Source organism: Ursus arctos, unplaced genomic scaffold, assembly GCF_023065955.2.
Source record: "Ursus arctos isolate Adak ecotype North America unplaced genomic scaffold, UrsArc2.0 scaffold_8, whole genome shotgun sequence".
Lineage (NCBI taxonomy): Eukaryota > Metazoa > Chordata > Mammalia > Carnivora > Ursidae > Ursus > Ursus arctos.
In genome coordinates this window covers 56,621,465-56,645,105 of record NW_026623100.1, presented here as the reverse complement: position 1 = coordinate 56,645,105, position 23,641 = coordinate 56,621,465, and the positions used below count along the sequence as shown (strand labels likewise).

At 39.5% G+C, this 23,641-nt stretch overlaps 2 protein-coding genes across 6 annotated transcripts in view; one reads left to right on the top strand and one right to left on the bottom strand.

Annotated features, from left to right (window-relative positions):
• Positions 1 to 22,812, top strand: part of NDUFAF7 (NADH:ubiquinone oxidoreductase complex assembly factor 7) — a 40,973-nt gene extending 18,161 nt beyond the window's left edge. Inside the window, exons 7-12 of one of the 3 annotated variants that reach the window (XR_008958320.1) lie at positions 677 to 787; positions 4,734 to 4,877; positions 5,930 to 6,103; positions 6,617 to 6,900; positions 11,814 to 19,737; positions 20,489 to 22,812. Coding sequence is in view for 1 of the 3 variants with exons in the window: in XM_026478997.4 (XP_026334782.2) it covers positions 677 to 787; positions 4,734 to 4,877; positions 5,930 to 6,103; positions 6,617 to 6,829 (642 nt within the window). In the remaining 2 variants the exon portion in view is untranslated. Of the gene's footprint in view, positions 1 to 676; positions 788 to 4,733; positions 4,878 to 5,929; positions 6,104 to 6,616; positions 7,465 to 11,813; positions 19,738 to 20,488 lie in introns of those variants that run through there. The other 2 variants (XR_008958321.1, XM_026478997.4) reach the window with 2 other exon arrangements.
• The window catches only part of PRKD3 (protein kinase D3), an 83,413-nt gene continuing 68,213 nt past the window's right edge, over positions 8,442 to 23,641 (bottom strand). For 2 of the 3 annotated variants that reach the window (XM_057309373.1, XM_026479045.4), the window contains exons 14-19: positions 22,505 to 22,611; positions 17,235 to 17,396; positions 16,876 to 16,974; positions 14,262 to 14,529; positions 12,076 to 12,161; positions 8,442 to 11,219 (exon numbers count right to left, since the gene is read on the bottom strand). In XM_057309373.1, coding sequence (XP_057165356.1) covers positions 11,046 to 11,219; positions 12,076 to 12,161; positions 14,262 to 14,529; positions 16,876 to 16,974; positions 17,235 to 17,396; positions 22,505 to 22,611 — 896 coding nt within the window. In that variant the 3' untranslated portion in view covers positions 8,442 to 11,045. The remainder of the gene's footprint in view (positions 11,220 to 12,075; positions 12,162 to 14,261; positions 14,530 to 16,875; positions 16,975 to 17,234; positions 17,397 to 22,504; positions 22,612 to 23,641) is intronic. The other variant, XM_026479054.4, reaches the window with a different exon arrangement.

The following is a 23,641-nucleotide window of genomic DNA, read 5'->3' as shown; positions in this document are numbered from 1 at the left end:
ATTAATTGAATAACAAAGGGCCTTATGTTGTAAGAATCAACATTTATAGTATTTGATTATTGTTAAAATTAACTATATTTGGAATTCTGATGAATAGGAATAATTGAAAAGCAAAAGTGAAATGTCAAGTAGAACCTTCTTTCTCTTAGGATAACTAGTAAGAAGGCTATTTCTCCAGGGACGAAGATGTGCGGGAATATAAGATGGTAAATGGCTGTAGTACAAGGAACGGTGACATTTTAGCAAACAGTTTTAATATCCAAAGATTAAACTGTTTCCTCATTGAAGTTGCAGTGAGCAGATTGAAGACTCGGTGGCAGTGTATGTGCACTGGTCATTTCCGAGGCTAAGAGCCTGTATTGATTTGTTGGCCGAAGCTGCCGATTGGTCCTTCGGGGCTGTTTTCCATTGTCGGGGCACTTGCCAGGCCGCTCGTTCTCTCTGCGCGGCGCCGCCCCTTGTCTAACCAACAGCAGCGGTTTGCGCCTTCCCGTCGACTCCTGCTGTTCAGAGGAACGAAGTGTTGTGTTTAAATGATTTTAAGTGGTAAAGTACTCTGTGAATATTAGTCATCTGTCATGTACGGTCGGAGGAGAAAAATAAGTTATTTTTAGTAGAGGCAATTCTGAGGAAAAGCCCGGTGAAAATTTGTTTTTATGCATTATTTTGTGTTTAGAAAACACCACGAGGATGGCGAGAAGTAGTCATTGATGTCGATCCGCACGTTTCTGATAAGCTGCGGTTTGTTCTGGCGCCTTGTGTCACCCCAGCGGAAGTCTTCATCCAAGTAGGAAGGTTTTTCTTCTTAGATTATCGCCAGCCAGATCTTTGTAGTCTTGTTTTCGGGGTTCCTGTTTGTGTTCCTTGACGGGGGAGGGGAGAGTTGCTCATAACATCTGAGGTGCTTTATTACCAGCGAACAGTGGAGGATCTCGAGTCGGGAGCCCGGCTCTGGATGGCAGCATCCGGACGGAGCGGGAGAAGGGGGTTAGGACGCGCTCTCCCCCAGCAAGCGCCTTACCTTCCCCCGCGCTCAGTGCCCTCTGCGGGTCCGAGTGTTGTCTGCCTGCCCCGCGGAGCTCGAGGGCTGGGGACACAGCTGCTTAGCGCTTTGTATGTAGTGCTCTGAATTTCCTCAGTGAATTCTCAGAACAACTTTGTTATTAGTCCGATTGAGTTTGATTCTAGACTACCAGAATGGTACAATTTCTGCTTTCTGTTGACCTCAAGGAATAATCATAAGAGACTTTCTATCTTGGGGTTGTGTTTAGGGGTTCAGAAAACCCGATACTTGTCAGGAATGTTTGGGCTTTAGATTGCCTATTTTATTTATTTTTATTTTTAAAAATCTTTTAAAGAATGGTGATAATTTTTAATAGTTTACAGCTACAGTATCAAGTCTTATATGTGTAAATATAGTTACACAAAATAAATATCCATATGGCAAAACATCTGCCTCTAGACAGAAAGTATCTTTGCAAGTAAATAAACTAACGGCTTTAAATAGTAAGGAAGAAAAACAGATGAGGTAATTTTTCATCTAAAGTGACTATAGCCTATATTAGGGCCACCTGGGTGGCTCAGTCAGTTAAGCATCTGCCTTTGGCTCAGGTCATGATCCACGGGATCTGGGGATTGAGCCCCGCGTCGGGCTCTCTCCTCAGTGGGGAGTCTGTTTCTCCTTCCCCCTCTGCCCCTCCCCCTGCTCATGTTCTCTTCTCTCCCTCAAATAAATAAAATCTTAAAAAAATAATAGGGGGGTGCCTGGGTGGCTCAGTCGTTAAGCGTCTGCCTTCGGCTCAGGGCGTGATCCCGGCGTTCTGGGATCGAGCCCCACATCAGGCTCCTCTGCTGGGAGCCTGCCTCTTCCCCTCCCACTCCCCCTGCTTGTGTTCCCTCTCTCGCTGGCTATCTCTCTCTTTGTCAATTGGATAAATAAAATCTTTAAAAATAATAATAATAATAAAGTGACTATAAACCTGTATTAAAACATTCTTACTATAAGAGTTCAAATAGTTATGAAAGCCTTGTCTCATAACCTAAAAATATAACTTTAGTATACATTTTCAAACTAAACAAAAAATATTTTAATTATAGATAGGTAAAATAAGATTATTTTTGCTGTAATTCAATCATGACATTATGTTTTTATATACATATATATATGGGGACTTTGTTGATAGCCTGGCCTTTTAACAATAAAAAAGTGAAATTCATGAAACCTTTCTAAGAGTCTACATATTATTCTAATGCAAATTATATATATATATATATATATATATATATATATATATATATATATGTATGTATATATATACATATACATATATTTTTTTTAATCGGATTTTCAGTCTGGATGAGCAGTCCATTCTCTTTTTTTAAAAAAAGTATATCCCAACTATGTAAAACATGCTTAATTTGTCTTAAAAGATCACTTCTTATAAGATGTACACTGACTAGTATGAGAAAGGGCATTTTATAGATTTTAGAAACTTCTTTAGATGGGGCGCCTGGGCAGCTCAGTTGGTTAAGCATCTGACTCTTGATTTTGGCTCAGGTCGTGATCTCAGATGGTGAGATTGAGCCCAGCGTCAGGCTAACACACTGACGTGGGGTCTGTTTAAGATTCTGTCTCCCCCTCTCCTCCTCCCCCTCCCACCCCTCTCTCTCCCTCCCTCTAAAAAAAAAAAATGCTTTCATTTCTTGTCAAGTTACTTTAGAGTATTTGTTTTACTAAGCTTTAATCATGGCGGTGAAAGTCTAAATCACTTTTTTCTATTATTTCTCATTATACAAAATCCCCATGCTCCTTATGTTTTAACATTCTACCTGCAAGAATCTTCCTGGAACTGAATAACCTCTGTAAGACCGACAGGAACATAATTCAATGAAGGTCATCTGAATAGAATAGATTGCCTCTTTTAAAAAGGTCTACTTTCTGGACTGTGGCTGATAACTTCTTCGTTAGAAGTTATTTACTTCAAAAGCTCAGGAGCCTTTTTTTTTTTTTTTTAAGATTTTATTTATTTGTCAGAAAGAGAGGCAGGCAGAGGGAGATGCAGGCTCCCTGCTGAGCAAGAAGCCTGTTGCAGGACTCAGTCTCAGGGCCCTGGGATCCTGACCTGAGCCGAAGGCAGCTGCTTAACCAACTGAGCCACCCAGGAGTCTTAGCACAAAAGCTTTTAAACATGAACCTATCAATTAAGGGTTTTTTGTTTGTTTGTTTGTTTTTGTTTTTGTTTTGCAGAGCGTAAGTAAGTTAAAATATCAGTCTGAGTACTTGTGAACATTTCTATTTTTTCTTATTCTGGTTACCCAATTTTACCTGAGTGAGAAGCAAATTCATAGCCACCAAGAGCTGACTCCTTGGCCCTGGGAGATGTGATTGTTTTTAGTTCTTGACTTTAGTAGTACTCACTTATGAAAGAGGGAGTGATGATTTTTCCCTCTCATTTGAATGGGCTGAATGGTAAGAGAATCTGCCATCTTGAAGAGTGGTCTAAGATGGTAAGAATGTCAGCATGGTATGCTGGGGTGTGTCAGCTTATGCCCGAAGTGGCTATAACTTCATGGTTTTTATAGTTCAACCATAATAATTTATTTAATAGAACTGGGGACTAAGTAGTTTATTGTTTGATTTAATGAGGAAACACTCTGAAAGTTTAACTTGTTTCTAGTTAAGTAGTAGGAAGAGAAGAGACTCAAGAGCTAAGTGTGTGACGCCATATCTGTTAGCTTTGTGCCATTACAGGCAAGATCAGGGTAGGTTAGTACTTCTTTTTTTTTGTTTTTTTCTAAGATTTATTTATTTTAGAGAGAGAGAGCATGTGAGCCTGTGTGAGCCAGGGGGAGGAGCAGAGGGAGAGGGAATCCTCAAGCAGATTCCCTGCTGAGTGGGGGAGCCTGACAGAGGGCTCCATCCCAGGACCCTGAGGTCATGACCTGAGCTACTAACTGACTGAGCTACCCAGGCGCCTCAGTACTTCACTTTTAAGAGAGTGTTAGGAAGAAACAAAGTTATTGTATGTTTTCATAATGAAGGAAAAGTTTTTTCCCATTTCCTCAGGGATTAGGAAATTTCATGTATACTAGTCAGTTGACAAGTTATAATATTGTCATTTCACTTTTTAGATTAATAGGCACTTATTGAGAACCCCTTTAGTAAACAGTTGAACATTTTGGGAGGGCCTCAGGTACACTGACAGGTTTATAAGCTGAGGTTTCTAAATAGAGGGCGTATCATTGGAATACCTTTGCCCCAGCAGAAGGCATCATAATATACTTGCTTGTTAGGGTCTGTTATATTGGGTTTATTGCATTTGTTCTTTCAGCACAAATTTTTGAGTGTCTGTTATTTGCCAGGCACTGTTCTAGGCAGACAAAAATTCCTTTCCCACACGTTCAACCCAGGGAAATATATTTATATGAATTATGAGAATAATATCACTGTAAATAAAGTGATAATGTATTGGTCATCTAGGAGTTTGGGAGAGTATATGCCTTTTTATAAAAGGGACTAAAATTAAAATGTCTGTAAACAGTGAACAGCATCAGAGCACTAAGGAGTTCTGTATAATAAAAAGGATGTCCTGTGAAAGGTTGAGTGTAGACAACATAATGCATATTGGGAAGGAATTTATTTTTACTGTAACTAAGAAATGCTCATTGTAGAAAAACTCTTAGAAAACCGTTCTTTTCAGTGATGCACTTTGATTCACCTGTTCCCTTACTAGCGTGATGAGATGCGGGACCACGTGGAAGTGTGTCCTGAGGCCGGCGTTATCGTTCAGGAGCTTTCTCAGCGCATTGCACTAGCCGGAGGTGCCGCACTGATCGCGGATTATGGTCATGACGGAACGAAGACAGATACCTTCCGAGTATGTATGACTCAGTAACATGACTTACCTAAGTTCATCGGTATCAGCCACTAAGCTGTTAGGTTTGAAACTCGTTGAAGATCCCTACCTTTGGTTTCTAAGGTGCCCAGCCTTGTACTATTACATTATTTGTAATGAATATTAATTCATATAGTTATAATTGCCCTTAACCGTAGGATTTCAGTCCAGACTGGCCTTGGAGCAGGGTCTGAATCATCTACGTTTGTCTTCAGCTGCAGAACCTAGGTCTGCATAGGTCCTACTTAGCATCTGAATAATACAAATGGGAAGATTTTCTTCAAGTTCTTAACAATTCTTCCCCCTCCATTTAAAAAAATGTTTAGTAGTACTTCGCAGATTTGCTCTAGCTATTGTGATCGGGCTTTTCCTACCATATTTTCAGTCTTTTTTCCTTTCTGGATGTGTTCTTTTTTTCTTCCTGAGCACCCTTTATGTTCCTTATCAGTTGTGTTCAGTGTGCTTTAATTGAAATACATTTAACTGGATACTACTATTAGTCATTTTCTAGATGTGTGGTTCTCAATTTCTAATTTTATTGTATCTAAAAAAACAAAAAGCAAAAAAACCCTAGAGTTTTTTTTAAAATGCTGATCCCCTACCCCTACTTCTAGGATTCTGATTCAGTAGGTCTGGGCAGAGCGCAGAGTCTCGGGGGATTCTGATGCACGTAGTTGAGGATACACTTTGTCAGACACCATGTAGAGTCTGGTGGAAGTTTCACTTGATTCTAGTAAGAAGTCAACTCACGTGGTGAACTGGTGGGCTCTCTACTCCATCAGCACGGCAGTCACGGAATGGGGAAGGCGGCGTGTTCAGGCTCTCCAGTGCCGTACTTTACAGCGGAGTTTCCATGTGGCGCCCCATTTGAGGAAAGGGTGCTAGTGTATTAAGAGTTTGTAAACCATCGATTTAGGCTATGTTTTTCTTTTTAACAGTTATGTGAAATGTACTAAAATGATAGCATTTCTTTGATCTTGATAATGATAACCATAAAGGAACAAAAACTCATCATTTTAAAAATTATGTTCAAGGGGTTTTGTGGCCACAAGCTTCATGACGTCTTGACTGCCCCGGGAACAGCAGACCTCACAGCCGACGTGGACTTCAGTTATCTGCGCAGAATGGCAGAGGGACAAGTGGCTTCTCTGGGGCCAATAAAACAACAGACGTTTTTAAAAAATATGGGCATCGATGTCCGGCTGAAGGTAAGGATTTTTTTCACGATCATTACATCTTTTCATTTTATAATATCTCACAGAAATGTCTCAAGTAGTAAGTTCCCGCGGCCTCGGTGCTCTGCTTGGTCAGCAGGCCCTGGGTACTGTGTCTTTGCGGTAGTGTAGGGCCTCGTGCAGCCAGCTGCCCGGGGTGGGGCCGCTGTGCACACCACACCCCTGCATCTCCGCACGAGTTAGAATGAAGACTTCCGAGTAGTGTTCATGTCCAGTAAGAAAACTTGACTTTGTTCATGGGATGAATTTTTGAAGTGTCCTGAACAGTGTAGATCAAACCACGTGGGAATGTTTGTTAAACATAGAAATCCACAGGTGTGGGTCTTAGCAACCTGTGTTTTTAATAAGCACCCCATGATTCTGAGGCGGGTGATGAGAAATCCCACCCGAAGCCCTGCTTCACTGAGTAGCCCGCGGTCATTAGCATTGCTGCGTATACCTAGGGATCCTGCTGGTTATTTTTACTAAGACGTTTTTTCTCTTCAGGTTCTTTTAGCCAAATCAGATGAGCCGGCCAGACAGCAGTTACTTCAAGGGTATGATATGTTAATGAACCCTAAGAAGATGGGAGAAAGGTTTAACTTTTTTGCCTTGCTGCCTCATCAGAGACTTCATGGTAGAAGCCATCCGATGAATGCGCGTCCGTCAAAACCCGCTGTGTCACCGGTAGCTGGGTTTGGCGAACTTGCCTGGCAGTGAGCTCAGTGTGGACATTTTACCCCTAAGTCTGCAGAAAGCAAAATAAAGGGAACACCTTTCACATATCACAGGTAAAATAAGTATTACAATATTTTATGTCTTTATAGCCATTAAAAATAGACCATCTTACATACAGTACAGCTAAATATTGATCTTTTAAGGTGTGTCTGGCTTTTGGCACAATTGTGTGCTTTCAGCTTGATGAAACAAGTTACTGAGAAACTGAGTGTCCTTTAATAAGACTAGTTGCTGTATTTTTATTTTAAAAAGTAAACAGGAACACCAGTTGGTTTAACAAAAACTGGAAACCTAACTGGCCTTTCACAGGGAATGGATTATATAGAACTATTTGTACATTATTTTAAAAAATGAGGTTGAGCAATATGTTCTGACCCATCTCTAACAATGTGGTAAGTGAAGAAAGTACAGTGGAGAAGGTTTTATAGTTATGATTCCATTTTTGTTGGGGGAAAAGCCACCTTTGAAGAAATGCTTGTAACTAATTTCATAGAAATTAATATATTAGTGCAGACTGGTTGTTTTCTGTGGTAGTCACTTGTATATAGGAAGTAAGAAAAGGATGTCCAGTAATTACTATTAAATATCCCATGTGCAAGTGGGTTTGAAGGTGGAAATCATTCTCCCTTGTGGTAAATTTTTTACCCTCTCCTTCTGTGAATTTTATAGTTAAAAAAAAATTAGGGGTGCCTGGATGGCTCAGTCTGAGGAGTGTCTGACTCTTGATTTCAACTCAGGTCATGGTCCCCGGGGGTCGTGGGATCTCCAGTCCCACGTCAGGCTCCATATTCAGTGTGGAGTTTGCTTGGGATTCTCCCTCTCCCTCCTTCAAAATAAGTAAGTAAAATCTTAAATTGAGTCCCAGCAAAACTAGTAAACCGAACATGTCCCTGAGATATGTTAGAGTAAATGTAGACTACACAGCAGGAATAATTTTCTGATTTGAGCTAATTCTCCCTCATTTTCAGATAAATGTCAAGTTTTCATTCCGTAAGTTCTCATTCTTTGGTTCACAGAACGTTTATATTACTACCAGATACATACTTTCTGAAGAATTGTTATATTGGCAAAACAAATTTACAGTGAGATGAAAGGAAAAGGGTATTAGCCATATGTTTTGAACGTACAGCTTAACCACACATTTTCACTGGCAGTGATCAGCTCTCGGCTTTCTCTTGCTGGTTTGGTTTAACTCAGAACAGGACTAGCATTCTGTATCTTGCTCTAAAGTATGAAGGTAAACGGTTTATTTTTCATATGCTGCCCGCCTGGGGCCATTTGTAGTCACCCTTAATTTTTTCCATATTTTCTTTTATCAAAGACTTGGCTGGAGAATTTTTGGGAGCCGAAAATGCCCAACGTTGGCCCCTCTCAATTATTTAATAGTTTTTATAATTAATGGGAGGAATCAGGCAATGCCTTGTATCTTAAAACCTAGAAAGTTTACTTTGAATGGTCTTTGGCTTATTTAAGTCTTGTAGCAGTTACAATAGTTGAATATTTGATGGTAGCTCCTGAAAAATTCATAGTTGTTATAATTCTAAACTTTCATGCCAAGAAATAAGACCTCCAGATAATTACCTCAAATTTCATATAAAATTGAAATGATGAGTTTTTTATTTTAGGTAGTTAAAAAAAATCAGTGTTTTAAATATAGCATTAGTTCCATTTACAAATACTATTTCCAAAATAATTCTTTTACCAAGGTCTGGGAAAATAACACAACCAAATAAAATTTTCTTTGGATACCTCTACTAGAGATAGGCTCAGGTTTTCACATGGAAAAGTATGGTGATATGGAAATACATTTTATTATCAAGCTTCTTCGAGGATATTTACAAAAAGTGGGATGTAACAAAAAATATAAAAATGTACTGAACAGTATCATTATAGACTACTTTGTACATTATCAAATGCTTCTAACAATTATGTTCTTATACAAAAACTTCAAGACCAAAAAAAAAGGGTTATGCAGGTTATACAGTATCTGGAGTAACTGACTCGACCCCAGATTATCTGACAGTGCCTTTACAAATTTTTTTAGAAAACTTCTTAGGCATTCAACAACACAAAAAGAGTGCAATTAATTTCATGGCTTGTAAAGTTTGATTATATAAGTATAGCAAACATCATTCCAGTTAATCTTCACCTTATGCAGTAAAACCACAATAGGGTGCCTAGGGACTGAGAATTACTCCATTTTAGCACATTGGTATGAACAGACTTACTTTGGACAGATTTGGGGAAGTCATCCTTTACCACAGAGAAAATACATTTCTAAAAGGTTTTGCAAAATTTGATTAAATGCTTTAAACTCCTATAGGAGAATGAAATACTGAGATGTCGACATTGTGGAGGGTTTCCTGGAGAGGTGTACGGGTAAGCAGGACAGCACAGTGCGGGGGGCGGGGGGTCAGAGGGACTGGAGCCACGCTGCCGGGGTTCACATCCACATACTGTGACCCTCCCAGCTGGTTACTGACTCTTCCTGTGCCTCAGTTTCCTGATCTGTGAGATGGAGTCCATAATGTGCTCACTTTGTGGCTGTTGTGAGGGTAAGTAAAACTGTGTACAGAGCTCAGAACAGAGGAGACTGCATGTTGGCTACTCTCTCTGCAGTTTTAGTCCCAGATAATGGAGTAGCTTCAGGACTCTCTCAAGGCCCTCTCTGGCTTCGACTGTATCCAGGGACATTCTTTTCTTTTGCTAGCTCAGATTCAGGGGGGCAAAGACAGTTAACACTTTCACAGTTTTTAGTTTATTCATACCCAGCCTGTCTTCACAACAGCATTGTGAGGGAGGGAGAGGCAAGAACTACGGTCTTCATTGTATAGACTGAGGGTCCTGAGGCTCAGACAGATTGGAGCCAAGACTTAAGATGGGATTTTCTGACTCCAAATCTTTAGCTCTTTTTTTTGGGGGGGGGGGGGAAGTTTACAGTGATTACTGTGGAATGAAGAAACAAAAAGCCACTACTTTTTTTAAATAAGTCGATGGTCCCAGATGTTAAACTTTTTTGGGGGAGAAAACTATTAGTAACTTTTTAAAAGCTATGAAAAAGTCTAACCTCTTAAACATTATATCTGAGTAGAAAAACACTTCTCTAGCGGGCTGCTGGTGCCGAAGTGTTAAAAAAAATATATATATGTAAGGGTAGGCTACCGTATCAGCAGAGCGAATGAAATAAATTGTTTCATGCTCCACCCCACCCACTCCCCCAAACTGCTTAAAATAATTTAAAAACATTCCCGATATCTGTAAAGCCTTCCAATAAGCTAAGGGAAGAAAAAAAGGATACACTGTTCTTCTCCGTAGGATTAACTGATCCTGCACTGGCCTTACTTTTAATAATTTTCTTCCTCAAATTATTCAACTCTGTGTAAAGATAAACTGTGTAATCCAAGTTCAGATGTATACTCCCGGAACGCTGGAAGGCAGCTGTGGCACTACCGTGGCGTCAGTGGGAACGGGAGTGCACGGCAGAGGAGCTGAGTGAGGAGCAGACAGACCAGCAGGCCCTCCTCCCGGTCCTGTGACACTAACTGTCCCAAATTATCTTAGAGGCCGTTCCAACATACTCACAAAAGGGGACTAACTTAATTTTTATGTTGTAGAGAGCATACTAAGAGTTCAGCTCCAAAGGTTAGGGATCATGGTTTTGGACTCTTCACTGACCTGAAAAAAAAAAAAAAAGGTAAAATCGCCCAGCATCTAGGAAACATTTCTGGGCACCTAGGAAAACCCCTGTGGCTCTGTGGTTCAACAAAATTTCACAGGAAATCTCATGCTGGTGGCCCCTCCTCAGTTCTCTCGTAAATGCAAGGTGGTTAGAGATGCAATGGCTGGACTCTCAGCTTTCCTTTTTCTCCTTTTTTAAAAATAATGCAAGAACAGGAAAGGGAAGATAAATTAAATGCCTCTATAGTACTAAAGTGAAGAAGTAGGAAAAAATACAAAAACCAGTCATTGCTATGCTATAAAAATTTATGAAAAGCTTCGTCTTGGTTCCATTGTGTACTTTTATTTCTCAGTTTCCCCTCTTGTACCTACTCGTGATGAACTACAGTACTGGTGTCACTGATGCCTTATCGAATTTCCCCATGTCTCTGCGCCCTTGAAGAGGACAACCTATGAACAGTTGTGTAGCAAAATATCAGTCCCTAAAATGAAATCCTTCCTTACTGAAGTTAGCTAATAATTAAGGATCTTCTTCCATATCGTCTGGATTGGGAGCCATAATGAAGTGCTTTGGGTACACAAGGTTGTGGGTGTATGCATGTATTTCCCAGCGGGCATCGTCACTTTCATGTGTAATGTAACGTTCACCGATGCGAGTTTCAAATTCTCTAAGGTCAAGCCAAGTCTGATAGTCCTAGAAAAAAAATGAAGTGATTATAAAGTATAAAAGAAACAAAATACTGTGAACTTTTTTTTTCTTAGCACCCTAGTCACAAAATGGACAACCCAAACTCCAAAGTACTTGCTATACAGTAATATATTTGTAATATTTAAATTAGCAATGTTAAATACTTTTTCAAATTTAGAATCTCTAATGAAGTAACTAGTTTCTACAACTAGAAAATAAAATTGCCCGACGCTTCTGAGATGGCTAATAATAATCACTAAAACATTCTGTTCTATACTCTGACCTTAAACCCATACCTTACTCCTCAAAATAGGGGAAAGTACTTAGAATCTACTACCAGGGTAATTTAATAATCATGGAGACTATGATTGCATTTGTTCTGAAGTTAATGCTACCCCTTACTCCCTTTCAAATAGTTCTAAAGCTTCTCTTTACTCCGAAGTTTGTCGTATCTTTTGACAAATCTATGCAATAGCTTTTGGGGGAATTCAGCCAAACATTTTAAATTGCATTTCTGATCTAATCAATGCAAATACGAATCTTTTAGTGGATGTTTTTAAAGTAAAATATATTTGACAAAATAATATGCTTATCTTACAGAAAGGTGAAATGAAACATAAGGTCCTATAAAAAGGCTGACTCACTGCCGTCAGTTCATGGGAGCCTAACCGCCGTCAGTCCCGCATTTCAGGGGTACATGGCAAAACCGCCACAGGTGCGGCCGCGGGACAGATGCCTCACTGAGGAACACTGACAGTATCCGGAGACGAGGCGAATCTGTCCTCTTAGAGTGGTTTCATTAGGTAAGACAAATTACAATCAATGGCTCAAATGAGGAGAGAGAGAATTTTTTTTTTTTTACCTGCAGCCAGGGATGACTGAGAGATTTGTCCACACTGAAACGTTTTCTCATCTTCACTTGAAGTAGGTTGTTTATCAAATCAATTGCTAAGAGAAAAGATAAAATCAGACATGTGGATTTGGGTATATGGGGCAAACCAAACCCGTGAGGCGGCCTAGAAGGCAGTTCAATCCACAGAAATACAGGCTGAGGGTTTTCCGCCTCTCAAGGCCTCAGTGTCACAGCCAACCTGTCAGTGATCCATACACGTTTCCTGGACGTGCCCAGCACTTGTCCTAGGAGCGAGCCTGCTCTGTTAAGGAGCCAGGGCAGGGCGCGTGCTCAGTGTAACAGAGGGTCAGTTAGTACCTGCTGCCGTGTCTCCGTTTCCTCATCTGTAAAAGGAGGTTGTTGAAAAGATAATACACGTAAAGGGCTTAGCTCGTGCTTAGCACATAAGTGCTTAATATTAGCTATTATTTCAAAATGATTAAGAAAACCGATCACAGACTGACGTGCTGTTTCCCGCCAACGACACCCTTCCCTAGTCCCTGGCTTGGTCTGCGAAGGAGCCAAAGCCACCGCCTTACCTCTACGGATGGAGCTAGCCTGACGTTAGCTAGCTAACTACCACAAGTGCTTACTCAAACAGGTTTTACACAAATACGTTCGTGGTATTTGGTACATATGGTGAGATGCTGGCATACTTATTTCATCCAGTTATTTGAAGAACTGCAGCAACTGCAAAACCAAACCATACGACCGCATACTGACTACAGCGCTATGTGACAGTACATCTGAAATACTGATCGGCTTACGTCATACCCGTTCTGTTTCTCTTCTGCGTGCCACAGCGATCTTAATTACGAACTCCTCTGGTTCCAAACACTTCAAACTTTCACCCACTGCTCCTTGAGTGGCTGTCCGCCATGTGCATCAGAATCATTTGGGGTACTTATTAAAATGCATTTCTGGTATCATTCCAACTGGTGAAGTGGAATCTCTGGGATGGATATAGCCAGGGGTTTTCGTTTTAGTACACTCACCAACTGATTAATAGAAGAGGTCTGTAGACCACATGGCCCCAGGAACTCTGAGAGGAACTCTGAGAGGAACCCTCATAGATACGTCAGTTAGCTGTTCATTACCAAGTAAGCCTGCTACTGTCTTCACATGCTGTTTCTTGAGCTTTCCCATTTAATGGGCTGTTAATCCCTGCGGTTAGGTTTGGTACTTTTGGAAACAAAAAAGACCCCTGTTCCAAAGGTTGGCTAAATTCAGGTGGGGGTATTTCCCTAGTAGGGTTCTATTCAATATGTGGCTGTTGAAGAAGCTGTACGTCCTTCCCAGCAGTATCAAACTAAAGAGGGAGAGCCACGGCATTCCCGATGGGTTTAGAAGCCAGGCTTGCAAGCTCAAAACCCTTTACTGGGCAGGGAAAACAGATGTATCCTGCTTCCTAGGATTGGTCCACGGAGGGCTGCAAATAAACTGGAGAATGTCTATAACGTTCATAATAGGTATAAAGAACCTGAAAGACAAGTCTCCATTCAAGGAGCTTACAATCTGGTTCCAAAAATAATTATGAAAAAAAGAATACTTGAGGAAAAATATCTCCCAAATTGACCTTACCAAGTTTAGAGGAGGGGCTCAGGGAAGACTTCATAGATAAGCCACAAGTCTTGAAGGACTGGAAGGATTTCAGCGAGGAGGAGGGACTGTAGGCAGGGGAAAGGCCTAAGCAAAATGCAGGAAGTAGCTGGGAAGAGGAAACAACCAGGTTTTATGGAGGGGAGCACGGGAGGGGAGGACGGCGGGTGAACTCGGGCTGTCTCAGACCTACAGCTGCAACGTGGTTAAAGGGAGGCCAAGGTGTTTGGGGCAGATTAACACGAAAGTAGTGTTTCCTAAAGACCAATTTGGCCGCAGTGGTGACTGGGAAGGACCAGGAAAGAGTCTAATGGACAGGAGCGTTAAGATATTTTAGTAGTTTCAAAAGGAGGAAATTGGGGCCTGGATCAGTGCTATGCCTGTGCACTACAAGGAAATTAGAGAAGAGACAATGCAGAAGGAAGAGAGCTCAAAAACTGGTTGAATTTGAAAGATGAATATGAGAAATTAAAAAGGTGAGACAGAAGAGACAGGATGATTTGGGATCATTAAGATTTTTAGACTAATGGGCACAAAGCTGAAGCTTTTTTTTTTACCTTCACCAGAAATTTCTCTCCAGGGGTTTGGCGGGTACATAAACGCAGCATTTTGGATTTGGTCATTTATATCTTCGTCTTCATTAAAAGGAAACGTGCCACTGAGGCTCACATAGACGATAACTCCCACTGACCACATATCTAGAGAACGGTTGTAACCTTTGCTCCTGAGAACTTCAGGGGCTAAGTATGCTGGAGTTCCTACCACAGATCTCCTGAATGACTTTTCACCAATGATGCGTGCAAAACCAAAGTCACACAGCTTCACCTGGAAGTAAAAAGATGTTAATTTTGCATTTTCATCTATCAGTCTCTACACACACCTGTCTCTAAGTATGATACTGAATCATTTCAACATACCTGCCAACTGTACGGATTATGAATGTCAAATGAATGCAGATAGGGAAACTGTAAAATACCCTTCTCCCAAAAGGCAGAAACATTTATAACCTCGTGATCTATTACTGACATAGTAGGAAGAGCTTGCCTAGTGCTTATTTCAAAAGACCATTTTCATGTTCTAGCTTACAGAATGCCAAAAACCAGACTGGTGATCTAAGTGGTCAAAGTTTTTTTGGTGAAATCGAACGGTGCTGATTTTTTAGCATTTGGCTTTTAAGGAGCTACTTTTCCGTCTGTAAGCAGAAATTACGTGTCTCATTTCTGAATCCCCAGTGGCCGTGTAGTGTCTGGACACATAAAGGTACTCAATAAATGTTTCCTGAATGAAAATAAGTTGGTATTTAAAAACGGACCCTTTATTTTTGTTTAATCCTAGAATCTATATTCCCAAGGATTACTATCAGGTGGCAAATAAACGGAGGTGTAGTCAAGAGAACTATGAATGTAGCCCATAGAAGAGCAATGCCAGAGATGCTTGGAAGAGTAAGAGCAAAGGCGTTTTCTAGCACTGTGGAACAAACGATGGCTAGTCAGATTTTGGATCTGAAAGAAGTTCTGTCTGAAGGTAGCCACAGTCACTACAATATCCTTTTGGGAACAACATCCGTTCTGGAAGCGGGATGAGCTTGGCAGAGCTCAGAATACTTGCCTTGCTGCCCGTCTTCTAGAGGAAGTTTGGATTTGGGGAGTAATGACACATCCATGCTGAACAAGCAAATGCCAAGTACTTTCCAGAGGAAACGCCCTGACTCACAAAATGTCTTCACAAAAAGCATTATGATAAATTGAGAAAAAAGGGACTTGGCCTCTACAACCAATGGTATAAACAGTGCTGGAAAGCACAGGTGAAGGTGTACTCAAATGCTTCGTGCTATTAGTAGGACATGGACCCTGGTGCACGTTTTTATGACAACTGTGCCGTGTCATTACTGAATGTGGCTCCCTCTCTGAGTCCTAGAAGAACAGGATTATTGACCATGAAGACATGTGAACTCTCTTTTTGTTAAATGCCATGTTTCAGGCAATATCTTGATAACGAAAAGATGCCATGGCAGTTTGGCAACCGAATAAGGAAGTGTGGCCGTGGCTAGCACTTGAGCAACAAGGAATGGCAAGTAAATGACGTTATCTTCCCTCTGTTCATAACAGAGGTCAGAAAGATGGAGTTTAGCCTCACTGTAGGGGTGTGCATCCTTTGCCCAGACTATTCTGAAGATCAAATGAGATGATAATGTATGGAAACACTTTAAAACATCACACCAACTGTCAGGAAACCCTTTTTTGACCTCACAATGATAGGGAATCCCTTTTAACCACACAGGCATTATAGAAGAATAGGATTACTTCCTTCTAAGAGTTGAATAATTTTAAAAAATACTCTTTTTCTTTGAAAGACAATTTGAGTTGTATTTAATTGTGCAATAATCAATTGTCCTTAGTCTAGCCATCTAACTGTGCATTTTTCAACTGTACGTATATGTAATAGGTTGGCAATATATATTCTAGCTGATGAGAGAAATCACCAATGACAAGCATGAAAAATATTTATAGGTACTGCCAACATATATTCCTCAGGAAGACTGTTTCAAACTTTGGGTTTATGAAGCTTTTATTTTAGGCTATAAAATAATTCTGGATCAAGATCAACACTCTTTAGTGAAATGAAGTTTAACCAAGTAAAAAAATCAATGCATCACACACAGGACTCGGACACACACACACACGGGATATACATGTGTGAGTGATGGCAGCAATGGGAAATGTAATTCTTGGTGAAAATGTTTGAAATAAAGTACTCTAGAGCGGAAGGGGTGTTGGCTGCCTGCCTCAAAATCTAGTGCCCCACCCAAAACCTAGTGTCCCCCCACTGTGGCGTTACCCGTTTTATTTTATGGGGAATTTGTCCTGAGCACCAGGCACCAGCCAAGATTGATTCTCCTGACTTCATTCCCAACCCATAGGGAGAAATAAACTGCAGTCTACGTGCAAAAAGTTATTCCTCGAGGTCTGGTTAAGTTTAAAAAATCTTAATGAAAATAATATAATTAGTAAGATCTGAGTTCAAATTATTTCACGTATTAATCCTCCCTGGCAGTTAGAGGTTAATTACGTCTGTTGAGATAGTTGTATATCTGAACTACAGCACTCTTTCATCACACGGGTGCTCTGTAATACTGTCAGATACTTACAAAGGTTCTAGACAGTATCTCACCTGAGGAAATGGCTCTGCTGATGCGAGCAGCACGTTTTCTGGCTTTAAATCACAGTGCACAATATTCTTAAAATGTAGATTCCTCAAGGCAACAAGAATCTGTTATTGAAGAACACAGAATTTTTTCAGTGCCTGGAAAAAATTCATAGCTAAACACCTACCTGAGCTCTGGAATGCTATGATAATTTGAAAAGTCCACTACAGTTCATTAAGTATTAACTGAATGTTACTCTTTTTCAAGGTTAAAAATTCCCACAATATTCCGACATGTAAGAGCACTGCTATTCAAATTGTTTTCATGTATTCTCGTTTCAAAAAAACAAAACAAAACAAAAAAAAACCGAAAACAGTTAAAATACCTGTGTGACCATGAATTTAGTAATTCGTTCTGGAAGTCGACTTTTCTCACTGGACAGAATCATTTCCAACATATCTCCATGCAGCTTTTCCATTACTACAAAAACTCGCTCTGGAGTTTCAAACATACATTCCAGGTTCACAATCCCGGGATGGTGCAAGTTCTGAAGAGTTGCAGGACAGTTATATGACCAATTTCAGTAGAAAAACAGTTTTACTATGCAAATATCTAACAGTGTACTGTGCTTGTCTGGAATACATGGCATAGAAAGAAAAACAGAAAAATAAGCAGTAAAAGCAAACCAACAGGATCATGGATTCGGATTTTCCAAGATCTGTAGTGCAGTGGGTGCGCTGAGGGGCAAGGATGTCTTCCCAATGGATTACGTGAGTGCCTCTGTCCTATTACTACTACCATTTTTTCTTTCTCATCTTTTCAGTCTTCTAACACTATGCTAATTTATGCTGTCCGTCAAGAGGCGCCAAGTCAAGAGGCGCCAATCGCCGATCAAACTTCAGCCAGTCACAGAGCTTTGGCTCTTCGGGGCTGTGTCTGTGGAGGGATGTGCTCAAGAGATGGTGGTTTTAAGGTAGTTATTTATCGAAGTCTGGATTCTCAATCATACCTCTGTTCGGTTTTCCCTCTTTCAGGCCCAAGATCTCAACCTCCATCATCTCATGTTTCTTGAGCACCACTACGTTACCAGGGTTGGAGAAATACACAGTTGAATGTGATACTGTTTCTGCTAATAAAAAAGCAATCTATCTTACTGGTTAAAAACATAAAAACAAAAAACCTTCCTCAAAAGCAAATTATCGTGAGTCAGCCATGCTCAAAAATATTCAGTGGCTTTTTATTCCTGGACATAAATCTATTCCTCTGTGTGGGCTTTCATATTTTCACTAATATGGCTTCATTCTCCCTATTCAATTTTAAATATGCTCTATTGGCCCAAGTGTTAACTTTTACTCTTTATTATTAGAACTATATTTTTTCTTATACTTTTATCCTTATTATAGGTACCTAATTGTGCTAAGAAGACAAACTTTTTGGCTTAGGTTGAGCACCAGCTCTAAAATGTTTTTTGAATCTGCTATCATCTCTCGATTCCCACTGTAGCGGCTTTAGTTTCAGCTCACATTACCTCTTTTTGGGATGACTGCAGTAGTTTTCACCTAACACTATATCCACACGCAGCAGTATTCACCCCATGGTACTGTGTCATGTATGCATCTTACTCTGTACCCTAGTAAGTTCCCTGACAGCAGAGACTGTCTTAGTCATTTTAGCTCAATGGCTGAATTATAGCTGGTGTTTTAAAAAATGACTAGCAAGTGCAAAATACTGTTTACGAGTCAATTTAAAACAATTTAATGAGATGGTATTCCAAGCGGCAAAATAAAAAATGACAATTTTATGGTAAAAATGACATGGGTGTGATAACAGTGAGCAGGGGAAGATTCAGAGTACCACAGCTTTGATCAACTTAGAGCTGGAAGTGTGGCTGGCTGTCCCCATGCTGTAGCTGTAAGTTTCTACCCCCCCTAAACAATTGACACACACACAAAAATAGAAGTATGCTATAACATTATTGTCTCTTAACTTCCTCTATTTGTTAAATGTCCTATTTCCTCTGGAGATTCTTGGTAAATTATAGAGCATCATTTTCTCCAGGTTTTCAGATTTATTTGATAGAGTTGGACAAGGCAGCATCTATAAAATGCCTTTAAATTTTTTTCAGTATTTGTGTTCATCTCCCCAAGATGTTCTTATTTCTCTTATTTTTGCTTTCCTTTATTGTTCATTCTTTAACCTCCAGAGTTGGATTCTTAATTCATTTATTTTCATTCTTGTGTAAATATTTGAGGTTATAAATTTTCTTAGTCTCAAAGCTGATCTAGTATATTCACAATTATTTTCTAAATACTTCGAAATCTTGATTTTGCTCTTTAAGAATTAAGATATTTAAAAAATTTTCAGGTGATAGGAGCTTTTTGTTTTTTGATTTTGTAATTTAGTTTTACAGCATTAGGATCAAAGAATACTATTTATCCTGTTTTGAATGAATGAAGTATTCTTTGTTCTCTGTTTTTAGGGTACACACTCAGTATAAAGTGGCTGGATTACCTTACACTGGTCAGGCCTCCCACGTCCCTAGTTTGGGCTACGTCATCTGCCAGGACTACTGATGTGCCTGTTAGCATCTCCCCATCTCCTCTCTCGTTTTCCTTTATAAAGGCTGCTGCTGTTACTTGGCGTGAGCCGCACGCTTCCACTACTGAAGTGCCCTTCTTCCCTTCACTCACTGTGTTCTCTCTCAAATTAAATCTTATCAGATCATGACCCCCTTGGCTTGCTTCTATTTGAGGAGGCACGTGGAGGATGTCACAACTGTACGTCTCAGAAAGCCAGCAAAAACAGCCCTTACTGTGATGCCTCTTCCTGCATGCACCCCTGCCTCTGTCTCCGGTGTTTCTGGAAAAACTCCTCTACCTATTTTATAGGTCTGAACTTTCTTCTATTTTTATTAGTTTTTTTAAAAAAATTCTGTTTATCAATTTTCTTGTAGCTTTTAGGTGACTTCCAAAAAGAGAAAGGGGAAAATGGTGAATATACCCCAGTGTTCAAACCAGAAATTTCCCTCTTAAGTTTCTGATGACATTTTCCCATTTACACAGGGAGCCATGAGCACGCCATACATTTTCTCCCATTACTACTCTATAACCCACCTGCTTCAGGCAAGAGCAAAGACATTTTATATTACCACATCCCTATGAAACAGAAGTAAAAAGCCTCCGTTTCTTTCCTGCCCCACAACACAGTCCCCAGCAGATGTGCCATGTTACAGTTCATGTAAGCATGGATCCTTTTTCTTTACGTAACTGTATGTACACATGTGCAAAGTACACATTACCTTAAGAAACCATACAAATGGAACCATTCCACATTTCCATGTAAAAAATTTAACAAAATGTTACAGGTAATCCCCCACATAAACACATTTATTCAGTATTAAATGAGTATCTGCTATGCACCTGGTACTATGTCGGTAGTCTGGATTCATGAGTAAACAAAACTGACAGAAATACAGAGATTATCACCAAGCATGCAAGAGAGGCTGGATGTTCCTGGGTAAACTATAAGGTCACTCCTTTATCAAGGATTCTAGAATTGCTCTTCCCTGCCATTGGAAAGGCCAAAACAATAGTCTCAGTAAGATGCTTAGTCTTTACCCCCTAACCTTTCTTTATAAAGGTGAGGACGTGGGGAAGAAAACCATGGATGTCCACGGAGCCGCAGGGAACCAACAGTACCAGCTTCAACTACCAGGCGGGGTTCGGCAGCCTTTGAGGCCGTTTAATGAGGACTACACGCAAGAAGAATCAGGGGCAAAGACTAGAAAGTTAGGATGACACAGCAGGGAGGGGAGGGGAGGAACCAAAGGGTGCAGTGCGTGAGTGGAGGAGTGCAGTACGTTCCTTTTAATCCATGTAAAAGAGGCTAGCTGAAATGCTCATATGACTAAATCTTGTGTAATGAATTTCAGCAAATGAGTATTTGAAAAACGTTTCCTTTAAAAAATGTTTTTACCACATTTGATTGTTCCAAGAGAAATGTAATTCATATACAAAGTAGGCTAAAGCTGATCTTTATATATAGAATTTGTTGAATTTATATATTGCAAAGGAAATGAAGCCACAATTTTACAAAAGTGTGTGCACACGTGCGCACGCACACACACACACACAGAGAACAGGTCCAATGTGGTAGAGTAGAAAGAGCATGTGGTTTGCAGAGAGACTTCGATTCAAACTCTAAACCTGTCCTCTTCCTGTTGGGTGATGTTAAGAAAAAATACTTATTAAGTACAGTTTCTGGCACAAAGTAAGCCACTGACTAAATTAAAAAATATAAATTTGTATATAAACAATTTGAAAACAATCTACAACAAAAAGTATGGTATTAAATTTAAGATGAAAATAGTATATTTGGAGACGTACTACAATCACTTAACTGTATTCCCCGCAGAGCTGCATCAGTGAAAATAACCAGAAGGCTGTGCTACCGTTGTTGCATTGTGCATTATCTGGAAATCCCTAAATTTAGTTATTATAGCCATAGTTGATAACACAGGGCAAAAAAACTGCAGTGTGTAGTTTAGAAATGTGTCTGTGATCAGTGACCAGGATGAATCAAGCCTAAAGAATATATCCTTAATATTTATTTATTTATTGTGTATTAGTTGGACAGTGAGCACGATTCCAGAATTAGATACGAAAAAAGATCGCTACCAATATTCACATCCTAATACAGTCTGAATGCTATTAATTTTCTATATGAAGGTAGTTGTATAGGAGGAAGTGACCTTGAAGGGACCACAGGTAGGTTGTAGACCACAATCTTTTGATTATCACTCCTCTGAAAACACGGAGGCAAATGTCATTGCTGGTGTAACCAATAATGTAATACATGTGAAATGAATCCTGTGTTTGTAAGTTTCTTACCTGCTTCGTCAAGGAAGCCTAAGTTCAGTATGCTGTGTCTTCTTAAATATTATGCAAAAGCTACACAGTGAATAGACATTTGCATATTATAATTTATATGATATTCATGAAAATAAAGATAAAGCTACATTTTACTCTTCTGGATGACCCCCAAAAGAGGTAAAAATGTTAGATAAAAATAAAAACAGTGATTTATTTAATGGGAGTTATGTCATTGCCAATATATCTTTAAAAATATACCTAATGGACTAAAACATTATAAAATTAAATCTTTAGAGTTTTAAATTAATAAAATATCAAATGCTACTGTGAAAAGGTACACAATTTTTAAGCAGACTTTATTTTTATAGCAATTGCTATAATAACCAAGCCCATCATCTGTGAGCACTGCATGGCCACAGCACTGACCTCGTCAAATGTGGGGACACAAGTATCTAAGTATTTTGAGCTTCTGGAGTGATGAATTATAAGTTTTTACTTTTGTTGTTGTTGTTGTTAAAGATTTTAACTGATGAAAATGTGTTCTAAAGTACTATCCTAATGGCAGTTCTTGTAACTCCTAGATTACTAGAACTTAATTTTTCCTTTTTAAAAAAAAAAGACTTAAGGATTTAATGTAGAAGCCCACCGGCCTCCCACTGAGCCCAAAGGTTGTAAGATGAAAACAGAAAAAACAAGCCTTCTTCACAGCATGCTAAATATACTTGCACTTAAAAACTCACAAATCAAAAATTAAAACCAATACAAAGCAACTTGGGTTTTTTACCTGTAAAATAGCCACTTCATTACGGAGTTGACTTTCCTGTTTTGTGGGGAATCTCATCTTATCAATTACTTTAATAGCCACATCCCTTCCAGTCTTTCTATGTTTTCCTATTTTTAAAAAAAAAAAGTATAGAAAAGAAAGAAAAAGCAAATTGACAGCTCATATGCAATATAAAAGCTTTATCAGGAAGTTGAACAAAGACTGAAACTGATTATGTATTTATTCTTAGATATCTTTTCTTTGGCTGATTTTGTTCTTTCTCCTTCACTCATCTTTAATTTTAAGAAATAAATTACATTTTCCTATAATAATAGTTGCCTCTAATAAAGGCAGTTTCATTACTTGAAATGGCAGGAAATGTGAATGAACTTGTTTGCTGAAAAATAATCTACCTTATTAAATAAATGACAGTTAACTACTCTTAGTCTTCAGACACTGTCAAGATAGAAACATCTTATCAATGAATTAGTTTTAGTTTAGGTTCACTGAGTCAGCACAGTTATTTAACCACATAGCAGAGCAAGCCTTGAGGCAGAAAGGCCAACCAGGAGACACTACTAAAGAGTGTCAGAAAGGGAGGAATAGGATTTAACATTTCTTTTATGCCTTAGATCATAGCTTATAAAGTACTTTTACGTACGTTAGACTTAACTAACCACCCTGTGAGCTATGCAGGTCAAATTTTGTTAGCTCATTAAACAGATGAAGACACTAATGCACAGGGAGCTTAAATGACTCTGCCAATATCATGAGTCACAGTGAGATCTCAGGTCTTCAGACCTGAGACAACATTCATGCCAACAGCAGACGAATGGGGCCATTTATGCTGGAAATCCAGTAGGGCACATCCTTGGGTAGATGAGCCCACACAGCCCAATAAAAGCTTCAAGCCATTTATTTTTCCCTCACAAACATCCTTAGGAGTGAGCTACAAGAAAGGATAAAGTAAGACTACTGCAAAACTAACTTCCTGATTCTTTCTGTGACTCTGTCAAGTGTGCGGTTGCGATTAAGGACTGAATACTCAGTTACAGTACAAAGGGTGGAGCTAAAAGAACGCAAGTCAACCCTTCAGAAAAAAGCCACTCGACAAAATTGTGACAAGACACAACAGCTAACAAAGGTCTTTAAATTTCA